Source organism: Microcaecilia unicolor, chromosome 2, assembly GCF_901765095.1.
Source record: "Microcaecilia unicolor chromosome 2, aMicUni1.1, whole genome shotgun sequence".
Classification (NCBI taxonomy): domain Eukaryota; kingdom Metazoa; phylum Chordata; class Amphibia; order Gymnophiona; family Siphonopidae; genus Microcaecilia; species Microcaecilia unicolor.
The window spans coordinates 324,126,290-324,148,271 of NC_044032.1; the positions used below are offsets into that span (position 1 = coordinate 324,126,290).

The following is a 21,982-nucleotide window of genomic DNA, read 5'->3' on the forward strand; positions in this document are numbered from 1 at the left end:
CTTATACCCCGGGCGGACCTCCCCCACCGCCCCGCCCTTGGTACGCCACTGTCTCTCCACTATAGCCGCTATTAAGTCATCCGAAGCGATACCGAGGATGGCCTTTCTGTGGTGGGGCAAAGCCTGAATTAAACGATTTAAAAGTTCCAGGTTCCTCTTCAGACGGCTAGAATGTTGTTGCCTTTGTGAGTACAATTACAGCGTGTGGAAAAAGCCACGGATCGTCATTTCTTGATATAGGCCCCCGCTGTTGTCTCACCATATATGATTGTCAAAGTGGAGAAAAAGATGTCTGTCTTCAATTTGTACGCCTCGGGCGTCAACATGTTCAAATCCATGATGAGAAAGTCGTTTGGTTTTCTGGTAGCCTCTTCGAAGACCTTGAGATAGAAACGTATCTTGCCCGTATACATTTGTCTGGTGAGAACAGCTATCTGTTCTTTATCTCTATCGGATTCTTAAACAACACCATATATTTTGTATTTAAGGTGATGGTACAGCTTGTTCTGCTTTGACAAAAAATGTTTTGGACGATATATATTTTAAATTTCTGTGGTGTGTATATTTGGTAAAGGCTTTTTCAATCTCATCATTTTTACAACCAGTCTCCTTAAAATCAACAACAATGACCAGATTTTCTTTTGAGGGTTGAAACAACAGGTCAGTGTTAAAATGTCACAGGCAGCGTTATAAACAGGTAATAGTTTAACAATTCATATGTAGGTTACCAACAGGTGTAATACCATACATTTTGCTTGGGTTTCACGTTAAACGATAGATTAGCGTATTCTAACAATTTTTTTAACAAAGTAACTTTTACCACTATTGGAGGAACCCCCTATGATGCATGAGAAGGGGTAGCAAAAGCAGGCGCCAAACTCATCAGTAGCCATAGAGATGTGAATCCCCAACCACCTCCGGATCATAGTAAATTCTGCTTAGGATTTTCTTGTACGTGCAGCAGTGTGTGTTTCAACAGTAGCACTATAGGGTAGGTGGAGAGCTGTATAAGGGGGTGTAGGATTAGCCACACGTTGCATTTCTCTTTGTGCAGTAGCCTGACTGTCCAGAGGAGTGGTGATGCAGAGAGAGAGAGAGAGAGAAGTTTGCTTATCTGTAACTTGTAGTTTTCTCAGGTGAACACTGCATGCAGACTGAGCTCATACAGATGTCTCGAAAAAAGGAAGGAGGGGGTGTATTGGAAGGGGAGTAGGGGGGAGGGATTGAATTTTTTTTTCCAGCATTGGTCAGAAATTAAATCCTCCGTGTTATGATTGGGGTCAGAACCCCTCTCAAACTTACCTCTTTCCTGGGGGTCAGCTTCTTAGCTGGCTTCTGTTTCTTTTGTCTGTCCTTTCTGAGCTGGCTCTGTCTCTCTGTGCTGGCAGCTTCCAGCAGCATGGGGTTAATTGTTTCACTTTACTACAGCTGTGTGGGTGGACTGAGTTAGCTCTACCTGTCTTTGGGTGTACTGGCTTCAAGTGCTTCACGGTGTTGCATTGGTGTGGGTTGGGCCTCTCTGGGTCAGTTTGCTTTTGCCTAGGTCTAGGGAGTGTGACATCATCAGGGAGGGCCTTGATAAGGAAGTGGTGTTAGTGCAGTGTGCACTGGTGTCTGTGTGTTTAGCTTTCCTGCTTTTTCCTTGTGGCTCCCCTGTCTTCCCTTTAGTGCTAGGAGCTCTTCTGGTTGCTTGCCAGAGTAGTGCTTAGTAGCACCTGTGTTAGCTTTGTGTTTAGTTCCCTGCTCTGTTAGTTTAGGGCTGAGGAAGTCCCTTTTTTGAGCAGGGCTTAGGAGCTCCTGTTTAGTATAGGGCTTAGGAAGTCCTTTTGTCAGTTTACTGTTAGGAACACTCCTGCTGGTTTAGGGTTTGGGAGCACGTAGATCAGTTTAGGTTTAGGAGTACTTCTGTTTCCAGTCCTGGTCCCTGTGTCATCCAGTATCCAGTAAGTCCTGCCGGCTACTCGAACCCAGGAGCTCAACTCCTGGGGGGCTTAGTAGCTAAGTGCAGGTGAAGCTGTGTGGACCAGTCCGGTGTGCTCCAGTCCGGTGTTCCAGTCCTGTGTCCTCCAGTCCGGGGGGATTCCAGTCCAGTGTTCCAGTCCGGGGGGTTCCAGTTCTGTGTCTTCCAGTCTGGGGAATTCCAGTCCAGTGTTCCAGTCCGTGTGTTCCAGCTCGCTGGGCGGTGCCTGCAGTCCCTGCCGGTGTCGGTGTGCTTGCCCAGCGTCGGTTGGTGGGTTTTGCCTGCTGCTGTCGCTCCTCGTCAGCAGCCCAAGGGCTCACGTTTGCTCCAGAGCCCGGCCCCGCGGGCTCTGAACCTGAGAACCTGACAGATTGCAAAGGCCATGAGCCCGGCAAGAACCCCCGTCCAGCTGACCCAGCTGGGGTCCAGCTCCATTGTTGTTCTTGATCCTTCTTTGACTCTTCGTCAGTATCGTGGGAAACTTTTGTCTCATCCTGTTTTGAAGAAGACCCCTGAAGCGGCAGCTGAGAGAAAACGTGTCCGGTGGCTTGGAATCGCTGAAAACCCAGTTTCAGATATGGACCCTTTCATCATGCTCTCAGAGTATCGCCGCAGCCTTGTCTTGAATCCAGCTTTGTGGGATACTCCTGAAGTTGTCGCTGAGAGGAGACGTCTTGGGAATTCCACGCTCTGGGCCCAGCAGGGGTCCAGTCCCGTTCAGGCAGCGCACCCAGACAAGCCTCTGAATCCAGTCTGAGCAGCGCGTCCAGCCAAGCTTCAGAGTCCAGTCCAGAGGGCACTTCGAACCAAGCCTCCTATCCCAGTTCAGGTGGCGCATCCACGCAAGCCTCGGAGTCCAGTCCGAGGGACGCTGACCGAGCCGCCGATTCCAGTCCGAGTCTCTGAGTCCCGTCCAAGCTGTGCTTCCAGGCAAGTCTCTGAGTCCAGTTCGAGTGGCGCTTCAAACCGAGCCTCCTAGTACCAGGTTGGATCCCAGTTCCAACCCAATTTTTGATCTGGATCTGCTTATGACACTCCAGGATTACCGGGTTGCACTTTTGTCTGATCCAGCCTTGAAGGATACCCCTGAAGCTGCCGCAGAGAGAAAGCGTGTCTCCTGGCTTGGGTTTGAAGAAAACCCAGTTTCTGCTATTGATCCCTCTACCAAGCTGTTCTTTTACCGCTTCCAACTCCTATCGGATCCAGCCCTGCGGGATACTCCTGAGGCCCAAGCTGAAAGAAGTTGGCTTAATAGTCCCGGGCCAAGTGCCAGTCCCGGCCGAGCTGCTGAGTCCACGCTGTGGGCTGAGTCTACACTGAGTGCTGAGGCCAGCCGTGATGCTGAGTCCGGATCGAGTTGCAGCAGTGGCAGCCAAGATGCGGAGTCTGGATTGAGTTGCAGTTCCAGTCAAGATGCTGAGTCTGGATTGAGTTGCAGTTCCAGTCAAGATGCTGAGTCTGGAGCGAGTTGTAGTTCCAGTCAAGATGCTAAGTCGGGAGCGAGTGGTAGTTCCAGTCAAGATGCTGAGTCTGGATCGAATTGTAGTTCCAGTCAAGATGCTGAGTCTGGATCGAGTTGCAGTCCCAGCCGGGATTTTGAGTCTACACCGAGTGCAGAGCCCAGCCGAGATGATGAGTCCACGATGAGTGCTGAGTCTGCACCGAGTGCAGAGCCCAGCCGAGATATTGAGTCCATGATGAGTGCTGAGTCTGCACCGAGTGCAGAGCCCAGCCGAGATAATGAGTCCACGATGAGTGCTGAGTCTACACCGAGTACAGAGCCCAGCCGAGATGACGAGTCCACGATGTGTGCTGAGTCTGCACCGATTGCAGAGTCCAGCCGAGATGCTGACTCAGAATCGAGTTGCAGCTCCGGTCAAGATGCTGAGTCCGGTGAGAGTTGCCGTCCCGGTCAAGATGCTGAGTCCGGGTCAAGTTGCAGTCCTGGCCAAGATGCTGAGTCCGGGTCAAGTTGGAGTTCCAGTTCCAGGCAAGATGCTGAGTCCGGGTCAAGTTGCAGTCCCAGCCAAGATGCTGAGTCCGGGTCAAGTTGGAGTTGCAGTCCCGGCCAAGATGCTGAGTCCGGGTCAAGTTGGAGTTCCAGTTCCAGGCAAGATGCTGAGTCCGGGTCAAGTTGCAGTCCCGGTCAAGATGCTGAGTCCGGAGCGAGTTCCAGTGCAAGCCGAGATGCTGAGTCTACATTGAGTACCGAGTCCAGCCAAGAGGCTGAGTCCGAATTGAGTGGCAGTTACGGCCAAGATGCTGAGTCTACTCCGAGTTCCCATTTCAGCCAAGATGTTGACCTCCTCCTGAGTTCCAGCTCCAGCCAAGAGGCGAGGTCCAGTCCGAAGTCCAGTTCGAGTCCCTGTCCGGCTTCAGATTCCAGGATGGGTATGGGCTCTAGGCCAGTTCTGGCTGCTACAGTGGAGTGCCAGGAAGTCAAGGAAGTTGTGGACTCCTTCAGGAGATGGTTCCTGTTGAATAGAACTCCACTTGTTGCATCCAAGACTCTGATCCTGCCTAGCAGCCGTTCTAAAGAGCCTCATGGCGGCCAAAGCCATTCTGGTTTCCTAGTTCCAGATGTACTTGTCACTTCCTGCCCAGCCGCCCAGATTTATGTTGTGAAACCCATTGGGAGATTTCATCACAGCTACCCATGGAGACCTAAATTGTCTTTTGAGACCTGGAGCTCTCTTGGGGACACGGGAGCCTTGAGGGGGAGGTGCTGTTATGATTGGGGTCAGAACCCCTCTCAAACTTACCTCTTTCCTGGGGGTCAGCTTCTTAGCTGGCTTCTGTTTCTTTTGTCTGTCCTTTCTGAGCTGGCTCTGTCTCTCTGTGCTGGCAGCTTCCAGCAGCATGGGGTTAATTGTTTCACTTTACTACAGCTGTGTGGGTGGACTGAGTTAGCTCTACCTCTTTTTGGGTGTACTGGCTTCAAGTGCTTCACGGTGTTGCATTGGTGTGGGTTGGGCCTCTCTGGGTCAGTTTGCTTTTGCCTAGGTCTAGGGAGTGTGACATCATCAGGGAGGGCCTTGATAAGGAAGTGGTGTTGTTTCCTTCAGAGCCTTTGCAACAGTGGTGTTTGCTTTAGGTAGGGTGGTGCAGTGTGCACTGTTGACTTTGTGTCTAGTTTCCCTGCTTGCTTTTGCTAAGGTCCAGGTTAGTGTTAGTGCAGTGTGCACTGGTGTCTGTGTGTTTAGCTTTCCTGCTTTTTCCTTGTGGCTCCCCTGTCTTCCCTTTAGTGCTAGGAGCTCTTCTGGTTGCTTGCCAGAGTAGTGCTTAGTAGCACCTGTGTTAGCTTTGTGTTTAGTTCCCTGCTCTGTTAGTTTAGGGCTTAGGAAGTCCCTTTCTTGAGCAGGGCTTAGGAGCTCCTGTTTAGTATAGGGCTTAGGAAGTCCTTTTGTCAGTTTACTTTTAGGAACACTCCTGCTGGTTTAGGGTTTGGGAGCACGTAGATCAGTTTAGGTTTAGGAGTACTTCTGTTTCCAGTCCTGGTCCCTGTGTCATCCGGTATCCAGTAAGTCCTGCCGTCTACTCGAACCCAGGAGCTCAACTCCTGGGGGGGCTTAGTAGCTAAGTGCAGGTGAAGCTGTGTGGACCAGTCCGGTGTGCTCCAGTCCGGTGTTCCAGTCCTGTGTCCTCCAGTCCGGGGAATTCCAGTCCAGTGTTCCAGTCCGTGTGTTCCGGCTCGCTGGGCGGTGCCTGCAGTCCCTGCTGGTGTCGGTGTGCTTGCCCAGCGTCGGTTGGTGGGTTTTGCTTGCTGCTGTCGCTCCTCGTCAGCAGCCCAAGTGCTCACGTTTGCTCCAGAGCCCGGCCCCGCGGGCTCTGAACCTGAGAACCTGACACTCCGGTTACTTGTGAAACTTTTTTTATAATAGACTTTGAAAAAAGGAAGGTGAACAGGCTTCTGCCTGTGTGAATGGGTCTAAAAGCAAAATCAGATTTCTTAGGATCTCTCTTTTAAAAAATCAGGGAGTAAAATACATCTGCCTTAAAGACTATTGCTTCTTGTAAGTTTATTTCTAGCTAGGGGAAAGGAGAAGGATCACAGGGGAGGACAATAGACTGTATTGATCTCACACAGACAGATACAGAACAGCCTGCTTGCCAGAGGGAAAAAGCAAACACCAGGCTATAGACCCTATTGATCTCACAAAGACAGAGAACAGGTTGGGGTTTTTTTTGCCACATTGTTCAGAAAAACAAACCTCTGGTTTCTTGTGAAACTTATCTTACAACAACTTTGAAAAAAAAGGAAGGCTGGTGAGTGAGAGCCATTGCAATTTCTCTTGAAAACTGGGAGGCTTTGTATAGCAGGGCAACCCTTCCTATCATTCTTAAAGCAGATTTTCCAGCTTTAAAAATGTGTCCTTTTTTGAAAGAAAAAAGAAAAAACAAATGCTTGTTTTTCTTTCCCGTGAGAAAAAAAGGTTAAGGTGTGCATGCATAACTAAATTCCACCAAGGCTGTAGGGGGTGGTGGTGGTTTTTTTTTTTTTTTAAATGTCACTTCTTGTCACATGACCCCATCCAAGATGGCAGCTAGTCATGGAAACAGGAAGTGACTTGATGCATACAGTAGTGGCTGTCATCTAGCAAAATGGGCACGGCTATGATTTCACTTCCTTCGACATCACCCATAGGGGTGGGATTTGGGGGTGTGGCTGCATAAAAAGGGGCAGGGTTTGGGGCACAGCTACACAAATAAGACGGAGAAAGGAGCGTGGCTATGCAAAAGGAGTGGGGCTCTGCTGGGGTCAAAATGTCATATCCAATAATGCCATCAAAGGTGTGGGGAGTGGGTGTTGCTTAGGCAGTGATGTCATTTGAGGGGATGGGGAGTGGGCTTGTATTAGGTATATCCTCTTTTCTGATTGTCTAAAAACCCAGAAGTGGGACTGTCACCTGTCAAAATCGATTAATTTAGACAATGTAGGTGAGGTACACTACTTTTGCCCCTCCTACAACATTTGAATGTTATTTAGAGGGACATGTTCTGTTTCTGGTCATCTTCTATTTCTCATTTCTTTGTTTGCTGTCTTCATTTAATCTATTCCTGCCAGATTTTTCTGTCTTAATCGGGAAATATAAAATCAAGTATTCAAAGGAACTTTTTAAAAAGGCAACCAGGCAATTAGATGCTAGACTCATTGTCACTAGCCCAACCAGCTTTTCTGTGCAGTGTCCACTTTCTTTACATTTTTACATGCATTAATTTATAAAACAAAAAAGTCCAAAAATTTACCAGAAAATCTGAAGATGATCCAAAACAAACTAAATCTGTTTCCATGCACAACCATCAGCTTCCTGGTATGGAATGAAATTGGAAGTACAGAAACTATACATTAAAAATGGATATCATTCCTACATGGAATTCTTCAATTGAACTCTTTAGAGGTTCTTTGTAATTTGTTTATAGCAGTGGTTCTCAACCCAATCCTTGAGACACATGCAGTCAGGTTTTCAGGAATCCATAATCAATATGTGTGAGGTAGATTTGCATATGATGCAAGTAGTGCATGCTGATCCGTCTCATGACTGGATATATGTACTAAGGTCTGGTTTGAGAATCTCTAGTTTATAGGGATTAACCTTTCTGTATTCTTCCTTTATTAGGATGACATTGAAGCCTACAAGACTCAGAACAAATTTCTGAACTCTGAGATCCATCAAGTAGCTAATATTTGGAGGACTGTTTCAGAAAAAGAAAAAGTTCTTCTGATGAAGGTAAGAATTTCCAAAGTACTTAGACTTACAAAGTTCTCCATAGTTTACTATGGGGCCCTTTTACTACTACTACTTATCATTTCTATAGTGCTACTAGACGTACGCAGTGCTGTACACTTGAACATGAAGAGACAGTCTCTGCTCGACAGAGCTTACAATCTAATTAGGACAGACAAACAGGACAAATAAGAGATAAGGGAATTACTAAGGTGGTAATGATAAAATATGGGTACTCAACAAGTGAGTAACGATTAGGAGTTATGTTTAATCAGTTTTATTGATGATATGTCAAAATAACACTTCCAACAGTGTGAGTATACAGCAATTCATATCAGAGCATATGTAATAAAGATAGGTTGGTAGTGGTAGTCATCAAGCTTTTAACAGTTTTATCCTCCTTCTCCCACCTTCTCTATAGTCTGTTATATGAACTGCCACTGATATGTGTGTATTGCCAACATCCTGTCATTCGCCAATATACGACCTGGAAGACACCTGTCATCAATTTTGTATTTTATCCATTTTCTCCCATCCCCCCAATCCCACCCCTCCCCAGGTATGCTTGCACTTCGACACTCATAGAAACCCATCAGCATACAACAGTAGTACAATTTTTCCACAGTGCAAACTGAACAACCTGAGGTGCATTGATACATATTTAACCTAGCAAACAAGCCAACCATAACAGACAGAACCATAACTTGTCCCTAATCTCCTTCCCCGAATCTTCTTCCCTCTTCTCCAAATCCTCCCCCCGCCCCTCCAGCACTGCTCAGTACTCCAAATTCCCTTCATTTATCCCATGGGAGCCTATTCAAAATATGACTCCTCGCCCTCGATGAGATGGTATTTATATAAGCTCCCCACACTGCTAGGAACCTCCGCTGCCTTCCCGGTGACAGACCTGCCCCCCTTGATTCCCAAACCAACAATTCGTGAAGTTTATTTCTCCAGTGCCAAAAGTTGGGCGGGCAATCTCGTATCCAATAAAGGAGAATGCATTTTTTCCCCAGTATACAAGCCTTGCCAAGGAACAATTTCTCCCCTCTTGTACCTCCCATCCATAGTCTAGGTGCGCTGAATATCGCTCTTTCAAAAGTCAGAGTTATTGCTCTCCTCAGCACTCTATTCAGGTAGCGGCCAATCGCTGACCAGAATAGCGAAATCGATCTACATTGCCAGATACCATGATAAAAATTTGCCTCTAACCGGTGACACTTCTTGCAGTGTTGTGTATCCGATACTCCCGCTCGAAAAGCTTGCCTCTGAGAAAAATAGGCTCGATTTATAGTGCGAAAGTGACACTCCTGTAGTTCTGCACTATGTACTATGGACACCCCTCTCTGAAGGGCTGCCAATATCAATTGGGAGGAGATGTTTTTGCCCGACTCTATGCTCCAGCTAGTTGCAACCTCTGTCATGTCCCTGGACATTGACAACCTGCTCAACCTATCATAGAACCAGGACACTGAGATTTGCCCCGCTGCGTCTCCTTCTAACAATTCTCTTAGTTGTCTCCCGAATTGTGGGCGCAGACTATCCTTTGGTAATGTGCTCACATAATGAGATAACTACCTATACGCCAACCAGGTGGCTGTCCCCTGCCCACATTTCACCAAGAAGTCTGTGTACGGAAGTAATGCTCCAGTCTCTGTTACCAAATTTTCCAAATAATGTATTACCTTGTCCACCAGTGATCGAAAAACTACATTTCCATCTCCAGGCCCAAAGGAAACATTCCCCCTTAATGGTAACCATACACTACCCCTACTATCTTGCCCCCAGAGTGGGAGCACCATTTTCCACAAATACCACAAGGACTTCAACAAAACGCTGCCCCGTACTTTCTCTGGCCAATCGCTTTTTGGCGAGTGCAGCAAAGAAATCAAATGCCAAGGCCGGAGATAAGCGCGTTCTAGTTCCACATGCGTATAACCATCTAAATCCAGCAACCAGTCTCTCAAGTGTCTTAACAGACAGGCCTGATTATATCTCCTTATATCAGGGAACCCTAAACCTCCCATCTTTTGTGACCCTAGTAAATACTTCCACCTCACCTTAGATTTCCCTCCCCCCCAGCAAAATTTCACCACTAATTTCCGGAGTGCCTCTAAGTCCTTTTTTAGCAACCACAGAGGAAGCGTCTGCAATACATAAAGCCATCTAGGAAAGACCATCATTCGGAACAGATGTAATTGACCCAAAAGGGTTAATGGCAATGCAGTCCATTTCATCAGCTGCTCCCTCATCTCCCTAAGGAACCGTGAAACGTTAATTTCATATAATTTTGATGGATCCATTGTCAATTGTATCCCTAAATATTTAAACGAGTCTTTCGCCCAGCGTAGTGGGAACCCCTCTCCCCACAATCGCCGCAGGTCGTCTGAACTTGCCAATGCTTCCGACTTAGATAGATTCAATCGGAAGCCCGAAAAATCCCCGTATTCCTCCAAGCTCTCCCTAAGATAACCCAGGGAATCCCGAGGATCAGTTATTAATACCAATAAATCATCTGCAAAAGCAGCTGTCTTAAAGAGAAAGTCCCCTATATGCACCCCTTTCACATCAGAGTTAAGCTGTAACTCTCTCAACAACGGATCTAAGGTTAAAACAAATAATAAAGGGGAGAGCGGGCATCCCTGCCGGGTCCCTCTTTGGATCTGAAATCTGTCTGATACAATTCCATTAGCGCACACACACGCTTCCGGGTCCTCATATAGCGTCCGTATTGCCCTATTAAACCAGCCTTCTATCCCATAAGCCTTCAATATCCCAAACAAAAAGCCCCAGTCCACTCTGCCAAGATCCATCTGATATTTTTGGCTATTACTCTCCCCCGTGTAAACCCTACCTGAGGCTCTGCTACCAATGATGGCAGAACTCTCGCCAGCCTGTTGGCCAATATCTTGGCCAACAGCTTGACCTCAGTATTGAGCAGTGAGATGGGGCGATATGATTCTGGTTGATCCTCGGGTTTTGGAAGTACTATTGTCTGTGCTGTGTTTAAATGTGCTGGAAGCTTGCCTTGCTTAACAGACCTCTGAAAGACTTCTGTCAGTACTGGGCTTATGTCATCTTGTAGCAGTTTATAAAACACGTTCTGTAGACCATCCAGGCTCGGTGCCTTTCCCAGAGCACTTTGCTTGATTACCCATGCCACTTCCTCTTTATCAATTGGGGCGCTCAGCTGTGACAACTCCTTCCGCGATACCTGTGGCAAGTCCATACTATTTAGGTAAACCTCACTACCCACCAACTGTGAATGCTGAGACTCATATAATTTAGTAAAAAAGTTCCGAAGCACTTTATTTATTGCCCTATCTTCGTTCACCCTTACCCCTTTAGGATCCACCAATGTGGTTATCTTGCCATGGCCCATACCTCCCTTTGCTAACCGGGCCAACAGGGCACTGCTCTTATTTGCATATTTATAAAGTTGAAATTTATAAAAGGCCCAGGATTTCTTCGCCTCTGTATGTAATAACTCATTTAAAGCTTGTTGGGTTTCCAACAGTTGTGTTTTTACTTGCAGGGAATGGCTTACACCAGGGAAGTTACTTGTTTTTCTTTTTTTTTAATTTGTAAAGTTTATTGAAAGCAAAATATCACAACTGCGTTATAACATGACTTAACATTACATTTCTCGTAATATTGTAACAATGCTCATCTATATTTTTTACAGTTTTCCCCCCAACCCTCCTCCACCCCCCTCCCTCTCCCCTCAAACCTCCCCCCCTTCTTTTAATCCTCAGGATATCATACCAATGTCTTCTTACCCCGTATCTCTCAGAAGTTCCTGCAATCTTGCCCATTCTTTTGCTTCAGAGTTATATCTCCCTATTCTTTTATCTGTTAATTTGTCCAGCTCTATGAGCTCTCTTAACTTTACCTTCCAATCAGTCTTTGTGGGCCCCAATTTGCTTTTCCAATGGCGTGCTATACCCGTTTTCGCTGCTGCGAGCCCTATCCGTTTAACTCTTTGTTGCCATTTTTGCCCTCTATGATTTCCCCATCCAAGTAAGCACCATTTGGATTCATGTGGGAAGGGAATCTCCAAAACTATTGATAGTTCGTTCACAATCTCTTTCCAATACTCTTGTATCTGGATACACTCCCACCATATATGATAAAATGTACCTTTCCCTTTCCCACAACGCCAGCATTCCGCAGAGGCCCCAGGGTACATTTTATTAATTTTGTCTGGTGTATAGTACCATCTACTCAGTATCTTGTAGGCATTTTCTTTGATCAACACACATATTGATGTTTTCTTAACTTCTATACACACCCTCCTCCATTCAGCCTCGCTTAAAGTCTGACCCATGTCTTTTTCCCATGCTTCCATAAAAGCATGTTTTCTAAAATCTTGGCCCCGGAGGTGTCCATATATTTTGGAGATTCCCCTACCTGACACATCTATTTCTCCCCATAAATTTTCGAATTTCTCATGGTCTACTGGTGGGTGTTTTGTCCATTTTTCTGATATGATGAAGTGTTTGACTTGCAAGTATGCGTATTTATCTGTCTCTTGTAAATCGTATTTCTCTTGGAGCTCTTCAAATGTCCTAATTTGACCTCCATCCATAAAGTCACGAAATCTGATTAAACCTTTCTGAAACCATGTGGAGAAAACCCTCGATTCTTTCCCCGCCGGGAATCCCTCCTCCTGTGTAATCCACGCATATGAGGATCTCTGTTGTCTCCCCCTTAGCTTATTTTTTAGGGTACCCCAGAGAGTCAATAAGTGTGTTATAAACGGATTTAATGTCATTTTCCCATAACTTTGTTCTGGGATGGAGGCCCATAAAAGACCCTCCAAGTATCCCTCTTTGACAAACACTTGCTCTAATGTGGTTATGTGTGACAGATCTACCTTACACCATTCTGCTATTTGTGTGATTTGCCCTGCCCAGTAATACCATTGCATGTTTGGCATTTCTCTCCCTCCTTCCTGTACTCTTCCCCACATTATCCTCTTGGATAACCTAGCCGGTTTCCGACCCCAAGCAAATTTCCATAGTTCTGATTGCAGTCTTGTCAACTCCCTGTTCGGTACCAGTATGGGTAATGTTTGAAACAGAAATAGAAGTCTCGGCAGGATATTCATTTTTATTACTGCTATCCGCCCCCACCATGACAACCAACCTGACCCCCATCTATTCAAATCCTTCCTCACTGAACTAAGCAGGGGTTCATAATTCCAAGCGTATAAATTCTGTAAATCTTTGGGAATTTTTATTCCTAGGTACCGGAAACCCAGTTCCGTTATTTTAAAATTACACCTTTCCTTCAAATAGTTGCCTTCTGCTTCTGTTATCGTAATGCCCATTATTTCGGATTTGTCATAATTTACTTTAAATCCTGCTTGTCTCCCATATGTTTCAAGTTCTTTAATTATGATAGGTGATGTGTGTATCGGTTGGCCCACATAGAATAGAATGTCGTCTGCGAATAGTGCAATTTTATGTTCTTTTCCACCTAGTCTTATTCCCCTCACCGCACTCAAGGTTCGAATTCTCTGTGCCAGGGGTTCAATGGATAACGCAAACAGTAGGGGTGAGAGTGGGCATCCCTGGCGTGTCCCCCTTTGAATCTGGAAAATTTCGGAGTATCCCCCATTTATCCTTAATCTTGCAATCGGTGATGAATATAACCCTTTTATCCATTCTATAAATGGTATACCCATGCCCATTGCCCTCATTACCTCCCATAGGTACTCCCACTCCACTCTATCAAACGCTTTCTCGGCGTCTATTGCCAATAGCGTCAACGAATCTCCTCTTCTTTGTGCCCCCCATATAATATTCAATGTACGTCTAATATTATCAGCAACCTTTCTATTTAGTATAAATCCGGATTGGTCTGAGTGTATAAGTTGTGGCATTATACGGGCTAGGCGATCAGCCATAACCTTTGCAAGAATTTTAACATCTATATTTAATAATGATATAGGTCTATATGATCCACAACATGTTGGGTCCCTTCCTGGTTTTGGTAATACTGTAATACCCGCTATTTTCATACTGTTAGGGAGCCCATTTCCTCCAAAATTCGCATTTCCAACTCTCACCAGAATTGGGGCTAAGTCCCTTCCAAATACTTTATAAAATTTCCCGGTGTATCCATCCAATCCCGGTGCTTTCCCTCCTTTTAGCCCCTTAATCACCTTTAATACTTCTTCCAACGTTATGGCTTTCTCCAGTTCCAATTTCTGGGTCTCCGTTACTTTGTGAAGTCCTAAATCTCTTAATTGTCTTTGTATGTCCTCTTTGGAAGCTTTTTCCCCTGCCTGTTACTTGTTTTTCTAACCTAAAAATTTCTTGTTTTCTCACCTTCCTCTGGAAGCGCACATAAGAGATAATTTCTCCCCGGAGAACCACTTTAGCTGTTTCCCAAAACAATGTAACTTCCGACCGGTGCTGGTCATTGTCTGCTTTATATTGCTGCCACTTAGAAAGCAAGAACGGCAGAAATTTACTATCCCTATATAGGTGAGAGGGAAATCTCCAGCCACTCTCAGACTGTTGATTGCGACATCCCTGAAAACCCAACTCTACCCACGCATGATCAGAGATCATAATAGGGCCTATCTTTGTACTATCTACCTGTGTAAAAAGTTCTCTGGAGATTAACAGATAGTCTATCCGTGACAGCGTGGAGTGAGCCCTTGACATGTGTGTGAAATCCTTCTCCAAAGGATTAAGAGTCCGCCACACATCCACTAGTCCCAAAGATGACCCTAATAAGTTCACCCCTCTCACTGTTCTTGCTGGTTCTCTGTCTGTTGGCTGAGATCTGTCTAGCATGGGGTCTGCCACATCGTTTAGATCGCCCCCCAATACTATTGGAATATCACCTAGCTCTAGTATCTGTCTAATTACCTTTGTGTAAAATTCTCTATCAAAAATATTCGGGGTATACAGGTTACACAACAGGAGAGGCTGGCGTTCAAGTGTCACCGATGCCAGTACATATCTGCCCTCTGGATCTGCGATAACTTTCTTAATCTCTAAATGCAATCCCTTCTTGAACAAGATTACCACACCTCTTTTCCGTCCCACTGCTGGAGCTTCTACAAGATCTCCCACCCACCATCTTTTGAGCTTGGCATGTTCCGTCGTGGAAAGATGCGATTCCTGTAGAAAGGCAACGGAGGTCCCCCTGACTCTAAGTACTTTCAAGATTTTATGCCTCTTAATTGGCGACTGAAACCCTCCAACATTCCAAGTAGTAAAGGTTAGCTTGGACATGTTATCCTATCCCCAGTCGCTCCTTGTAGCCTATATGCCAAACTAATACCAACCTCTGAGTTTAGTTTATGAGGGAGCGTCCCAGCTGCCACCCCCCCAATATTTTACACTTCCTTTTCCGCCCCTTCTCCCCTGTTCCATTTTCCCAACGTGCCTTGAGCAGTGCTCCCCCCCTCTGTAACCCCCCCATATCTCCCTTCTCTCTCCCTCTCCCCCCCTTCCCCCCAACCCTCCCCCCCTCTTCTTCCCCCAACCCTCCCTTTCAGTCACCCGAATCCATTCCGTTCTGGACTTAGAGCCGCCCTCCCTTCTAATAGGTATATCATCCAATCCCTCCTCCTGTAGACGCTTTTCGTCTTATACCTCCACTCCCCTGAACATAAACATTACCCCAAAAAAGAGAGAGAAAAAAAAGGAAGAGAAAAAGAAAAAAAAATGAAAAAAAAATGTATCTTTCTCTCTTCTCTTTCCCTCCTTCAACCATGCATCCTACCATCCACCTCTCGTTCCTTCCGCATCCACTGCTTTAGCAAACATGGTACTCCAAAGAACAGTTTCTGCAGTGCATGCACTCCAAAATCCACTCATTCAATGTTCTTACGGTCAGTCTGTGATTTCGCAGTCACTTCTGCCCTGATCGCAGCTATCTTTACATCCTTTGTCAGTCTTTGTGGGTTTCAGCCAGCGCCACTGCATCTTATCAATTAGAACGTCCTAGGCCATCTTCTGTCTCCAAGATAGTAGAAAACACTCAAAACCCGCCAATCTCCAGCCCGCTGTAACTTCCAACTGGACAGGCCCACGCTTGGAGCGAAAGTCTTGGGGAGAAGCTACAAAAGTCTTGTGAGCTGTTGTAGAACAGTCTTAACTATCTCCATTGGAGCACACCTGTCCGTGCCCTCATCGCCGATTACACTTGCCGTGTTCTGGTGTCCTGCATTTTGTCCACATAAGTCTTAGCCTCCTCCATGCGGTCAAAATAATGCACTTGGCCTCCATCTTGAACTCTCAGGCACGCTGGGTAAAGGAGGCTAAAGCGGGATTTCAATTCAAATAATCTCGAGCATATTGGAACAAATGCTCTCCGAGCAGCTGAAACTTTTGCTGAGTAGTCCTGGAAACAGAGGATTTGCTGATTTTGGTATTGTAAGTGGTTTCCTCCTCTCAGGGCTTGTAAAATTTTCATTTTATGGGCATAATTAAGCATTTTAAAAATGATTACTCTGGGGCGGTCTCCTCCCGCTGCCCGCTGCCCCAGGCGATGAGCCCTTTCCACTCGGAATTCACCTACCAGTTCTGGTAATGCCGCTGCTGTTGGGATCCAGGTCTTCAGGAATTTCTGCAGGTCTTTCTCGGGAAGGATCTCTGGGAGACCGACCAGACGCAAATTATTCCGCCTGGATCGGTTCTCCAGGTCTTCAATTTTCTCCTCCAGCTACCATACACTTTTAAGGAGCTTTGGCTGCTCTGTAGATATTGTGTGGAGCTCTGCCTCCGCCTCTCCCATCCGCTGCTACACTGCTTGGATCTCCGCCATCATGGACACGTGCCTCTCCTCCATTCCATCTAATTTGTCCATAATTCTCTGGAGCTTAGTTGCTATGGCCTGCTCTACTGCCGCTCGCACTTCAGTTATTATTTCAGCAGCCCATTGAGAGCTCGGCGTGGGAGACGGTGGTAAGCTTTTCTCTGCCATTTTAGATTCCGCGAGCCGCCCTTTTTCACGTCTCTCTTTTCGCGTTACTTTCGTTGCCATCCACACTTCTCCAGCCTTCTACACCTCCTCTCTGCTGCTGGAGTCTTTTTAAGGCTCTGCGTTTACTTTTGCTGCGGGATTTGGATGCCGACTAGTACGCTGTTTAATTGGGCGCTCCGGAGCAGCAGCTCTTCCCCTCCTTACTCCTCCATAGCCCAACCGGAAGTCACGATTAGGAGTTAAAATCAGCATAAAAAAGGTGGGCTTTTAGCCTAGATTTGAAGACAGCCAGAGATGGAGCTTGCCGTACCAGCTCAGAAAGTGTTTTAAGCCTGTAAAATGTATTGGATATTTTCCTGCATTAATTATGTCTTGAAGCGTATTTCTCCTATTGTGCTAGCAGGTGGTAAAGCTGCTGTAAAGCTGTTATAGTGAAAACAATGTGCTTTCTTTAGTTTTATCACACAAACAGGAAGCAAGAAGCATTATATTTTTGAAATTTTCTTGTTCTGCACTCTGATTGACCCAGGAGCTCATTTTCATTTGGAGAGTACTGGCTTTTACTCCAGTCTTAGCCAGGAAGAAGAGAGAGACAGATCTCTTTGCTAAGGCCCTGTAAACAGTTACATTTGATAACTTGTGAGCAGCTATATGTCCTGATCTTCCCAGGTACTATTTAGAAAGTAAACAAATGTTTAGTTAGTGTTATATTTCATCCATATTTCAGTTATCTGTTATTGTTTGCCGATTGCACATTTTTTTGTACACTGTTCAATTTTTAAAGATAATAAGTACATAGGTATATAAGTGTTGCCATACTTTGTCTGGACTGATAAAGAATCCTGGTGGTTTGTGTGTTGGGTCTGTGAGTGCTTTCTGGAAACTGGGGGATCACTGGGAGTGTAGCCTCCAGTAACCTAGAAATCACTGGGGATAATTTGAGAGTGGGAGACTCGCCCAGAGGCGGTTATGATCCAGTTAGTGGGAGGAGGGTCTAGCGTAGAGCACAAGCAGCAGGTTCAGATGGACCTGAACTGTGCTGGGGATACACCCTCTAAGTGGCTGTGGGGTAACCCCAGGCGGGTGGCTAGGCATTTCATGACAGACCTTTAGTCCTTCTTTTTTGGTGGCAGCATGGTGGGATTGTCAGACTCAGTGCGTGGAGTGAAGGTCACCATCCACTGAGTGGTTCAGAGTCTTTTTATCTGTAACCTCCAGACACAGAGCACAGTGAACAAGTGCAGCAGAACAAGTTCAGCAGTAACAGTGTCCCAGCAGATCTACATTCTAGAGCGACATCGGCTAGACCAACAGCAACTGCAGCAAGAGGAATGGGAAGAGCGACAGCGGCAAGAGGAATGGTACCATGAACAGCGGGAACGGGAATTCCAGCTGGAGATGTGAATGGCTCATATCCAAAGCTTCCGCCCAATCTCTGTGCCAAGATCAGAAGCAGGATTCACAGCCTGGATTGGGCCCAACCTGTTTTCACAGTTTGATGATACCAGAGGTGACATAGATGGATATCTAACTGCCTTTGAAAAAATTTGCTGCCTCAGTGAGATTCCTCAGAAAGATTGGGTGCACTATCTGGGACGTCCTGCACGTTGTACGTGCAGGACGTCAGCAAACAAATTGAAGAGCAGGAAGCGACTGAGAAGAAGACGTCAGCTGGCGGGGAGTGGGATCCCCCGCCAGCAAAAGTAAAGGTAGGCTGCAGCGGCGGCGGGTTCGCGGCGGGAGGAGGGGGGAGGAGGGGGGGAGTGGCGCCGGGGGGAGGGCTAAAATGTGCCCCCTCCCCCCAGGCTCTGGACCCCTCCCCCACGGAAGACTGGCTACGCCCCTGGGTAAGACCCAAGATCAAACTCGAGCTCCACTGCAACCTTTACCCATTATCAGTGAGCCCTTTGAGAGAATAGCTGTGGATATAGTGGGGCCTCTATCTGTCCCTAGCTGGACTGGGAAAAGATGTATATTGGCAGTAGTGGACTCTGTTACCAGATATCCTGAAGTGGTAGCCTTATCCTCCATACAGTCAGAGAAAATTGCCACTGCCCTGCCAGAAATATTTTCCCGGGTAGGATAGCCATGAGAAATACTCTCAGACTAAGGGACACAGTCATAGGCAGTCGGTGGCCCAACTGTTTGGGGAGGCTAAAGGGGCGGGGTTAGGGGTGGGGCCAGGGGTGGGACTTAAATCCATAATTGTCTGATAACGCACAGAAAAAAAAATAAAATAAAAGTCACAATTAATATCTTTTATTAAATTTAGATATTAGATATGTATCATATGTCAAAGAATAAAGTGGTTGCTCAAAGCATATACTAACCACAATCGCTCAACTGCAAAACACTATGTACATCTTTGTGCAAAAACACACTCAGAACCTTACTGTACCATAAATATTACACTGGGCAGAACCTAATACACCATTAGGGGCTTATAGCCCATTTAGTTATGTTTAAACAGAAGAGATCTGCATTAAAAAATATTTATTTTTATTTTGACCTATAAAACCACTTGTCCCTGAAACATGCCTAAAAACAGAATAATCCAGTTTTGTATCTAAAATGTAAATTCCTACAAATGAGATGACGTTAAAATGTGATTCCATGTGCCCCAATGAAAGGTGAGTTTAATTCTACTTCCATTTAATTTCAATATATTCTATCATCTTTATAACACCAGCTTCCCAAGGCAGAGTACAACAACAGTTAAGATAAACTCATCAGGAAACAGGATATCCTCACTTAAATCTTGGTCATATGTATTGTATAGAAGAACAGTGAAGAAAAATGAGCACAAACCACAGAGTTTATAATTGCTTTTTCTACCAGCTGCAATAATTTTTTAAGCCGTTTTATTTCCTTTCTCCCCCCAGCTTTTAAGGCAATGCCTATTAACAGAAACAGCTTTAGCCTTATTACGGATCAACAATAAGGAACGACAATGTGGATGCAGTAGCTCATAAGTTTGCTTGTTTTGTTTGGGGAGAAGACAGTGATGATGACGGCTACGGGGGGGAAACACATTAACCAAATTGGCTTCCTTGCTTACTTACTGGGCTAGAAAGGCCCACTCGTCTATTAAACCTCCTTGGGCAGCTGTCCCCCCGGAGTCTTGCATCTTTCTCCCTGTTTCTTCTGCTGCCTGCTGTCTCCCGTCGTCATTTTTACTGCCCTGAAGAGTTCTCCCTCAGCACCGGCGATTCAGAGTCAGCCTTCTGCCAGCATCGGGGCTTCTCTTCAGGCGCGTCCTGGACTTCTGCCTACTCTAACGCAACTTCCTCTTTTCCGCAGAGGTAGGGAGTGAGACGCGCCTGAAGAGAAAGGCCCGACGCTGGCAGAAGGCTGACTGTGATTGAATCATCGGTGCTGAGGCAGAACTCTTCAGGGCAGTAAAAATGGCGACGGAGACGGCGGGCAGCAGAAGAAACACAAGAAGATGGTCACAATTGGGCTGGGGAGGCTTAGCCTCCCCAAGCCTCTTATACGGGGCGCCTATGGACACAGTTTATGTCTGAGCTGATCCAGAATCTGTGGGCATACTACCCCACTACCCCATATCACTCTGAAACTAATGGGTTAGTGGAGAGATTTAACGGAACCTTAAAACATATGTTAAAGCCTTTTGTAGAGATCGGGACCATGACTGGGAAAAATACTTGCCCTACCTACTGTTTGCATACAGAGAAGTGCCTCAGGAGTCTACAGGGTTCTCCCCATTTGAGCTGCTTTATGGCCAGAGGATGAGAGGTCCCCTTGACATAATAAGAGAACATTGGGAGGGGAAAGTTGATACCTCTGACACCCCTGTAATTGAATATGTAGTTAATATGGGGCAGAGATTAGAAGAACTTGTGGACTTTGTCAGAAATAACTTGCAGGCAGCCCAGACTAAGCAAAAGACCTGGTATGATCGTAAGGCCTTAAATAGAGAGTTTTATGAGGGCCAGCAGTTGCTTGTTTTAGTCCCAGTACGTCAGAATAAACTTCAAGCTAATTGGGTGGGACCTTACAAGGTCATAAGGTGCTTGAATGATACAATCTATGTTATATTTATATGGACTCTCAAGACAGAAAGCAGCATACCTTTCATGTAAATATGTTAAAAGCCTATGCAAATCGCACAGCTATGGCGCTAGCTGTGTGCAGCCTACCAGAAGAATGTCAGGATAGTGAGCCTATACCTGATCTTCTAGCAGAGACATTACCAGAGGGATCTGACACTGAAGAGAGAACATCTAAACGTACAGACTGTGGAGAAACTTTCAGTCAAAACGTAGAACTAGAAGAACAGGAAACATGTATATAAAACACACATTTTACATGCTCTAAATATGAGAAAGATTTCAGTATGAAGAAAGAGCTAATGCTACACCTGAAAAATAATAAAGAAACTGGGATATGTACAAGTATAGAATATGGGAAAAGCTGTATCAGTAAAGCAAGCATTACAGAATCTTTGTATTATTTCATTCTGTTATTGAAAACTTCAATAAAATTTCCTACAAAAAAAAATATCAGGAAAACACTGATAATAGAATATCTTCATGTCCTGATTATGACAGTACCTTCAACCAGGAAGAAAGCTCCACAAGAAATGCAAAATTTCACCCAGGAGAGGGACCAGTTTCAAATACGAACTGTAAGAAAAGTTTCAGTTGCAGGATATTATTGTCAATGCAGCATAGAATCCATTCAGGGAAGAAACCGTTTATATGCACTGAATGTTGTAAAAGCTTTATTCATAAATCATAGCTAACAAAGCACCAGAGAAACACACACGAGTAAAACCATTCACATGTACTGAGTGTGGTAAAAACTTCTGTTATAAGTACCGGAACGGCAAGGAACTTGGCAAAGCTGATGGCCTCTCCAGAAAGGAAGAGCCAGAACCACCCTGACACTGGACTATCAAGACTTAATCAGTGTTCTGTAGAAACCGCAGTCTGGGGTCTCTCTCTTAAGAGGGGAGGTGTGAAGAAACAGTGTGTTTTAAGCCTGTAAAATGTATTGTATATTTTCCTGCTTTAATTGTGTTTTGAAGTGTATTTCTTCTATTTGGCCAGCAGGTGGTGGTGTTAAGGATCAAAATTGGGGAGTGGTATTTTTAATTGGAATATAGGTATTTTCTGTAATTTAATCTGTTTTTTTAGGTAGCCAGAGTAACTAGACCTGAGATTTGTCTAAGTGGAAAGAACCGGACTGGTTGTTTACTTAAATTTGGAACAAGAACGAGTACACAGTTCTGAGAAATATGACATTTTTGTCAGACTGACCCTCTCTGATATGAGAGATGCCCATGCATGTATGCTTCTGATAGATATCAGGAGATCTTTCGGGC

The 21,982-nt window shown here is 45.5% G+C and overlaps 1 protein-coding gene across 1 annotated transcript in view; it reads left to right on the forward strand.

The window, feature by feature from the left end:
• TBC1D2 (TBC1 domain family member 2) overlaps nt 1–21,982 on the forward strand; it is a 692,224-nt gene that overhangs the window by 402,637 nt on the left and 267,605 nt on the right. Inside the window, 1 exon segment of the mRNA XM_030194342.1 lies at nt 7,579–7,689. Coding sequence (XP_030050202.1) covers nt 7,579–7,689 — 111 coding nt within the window.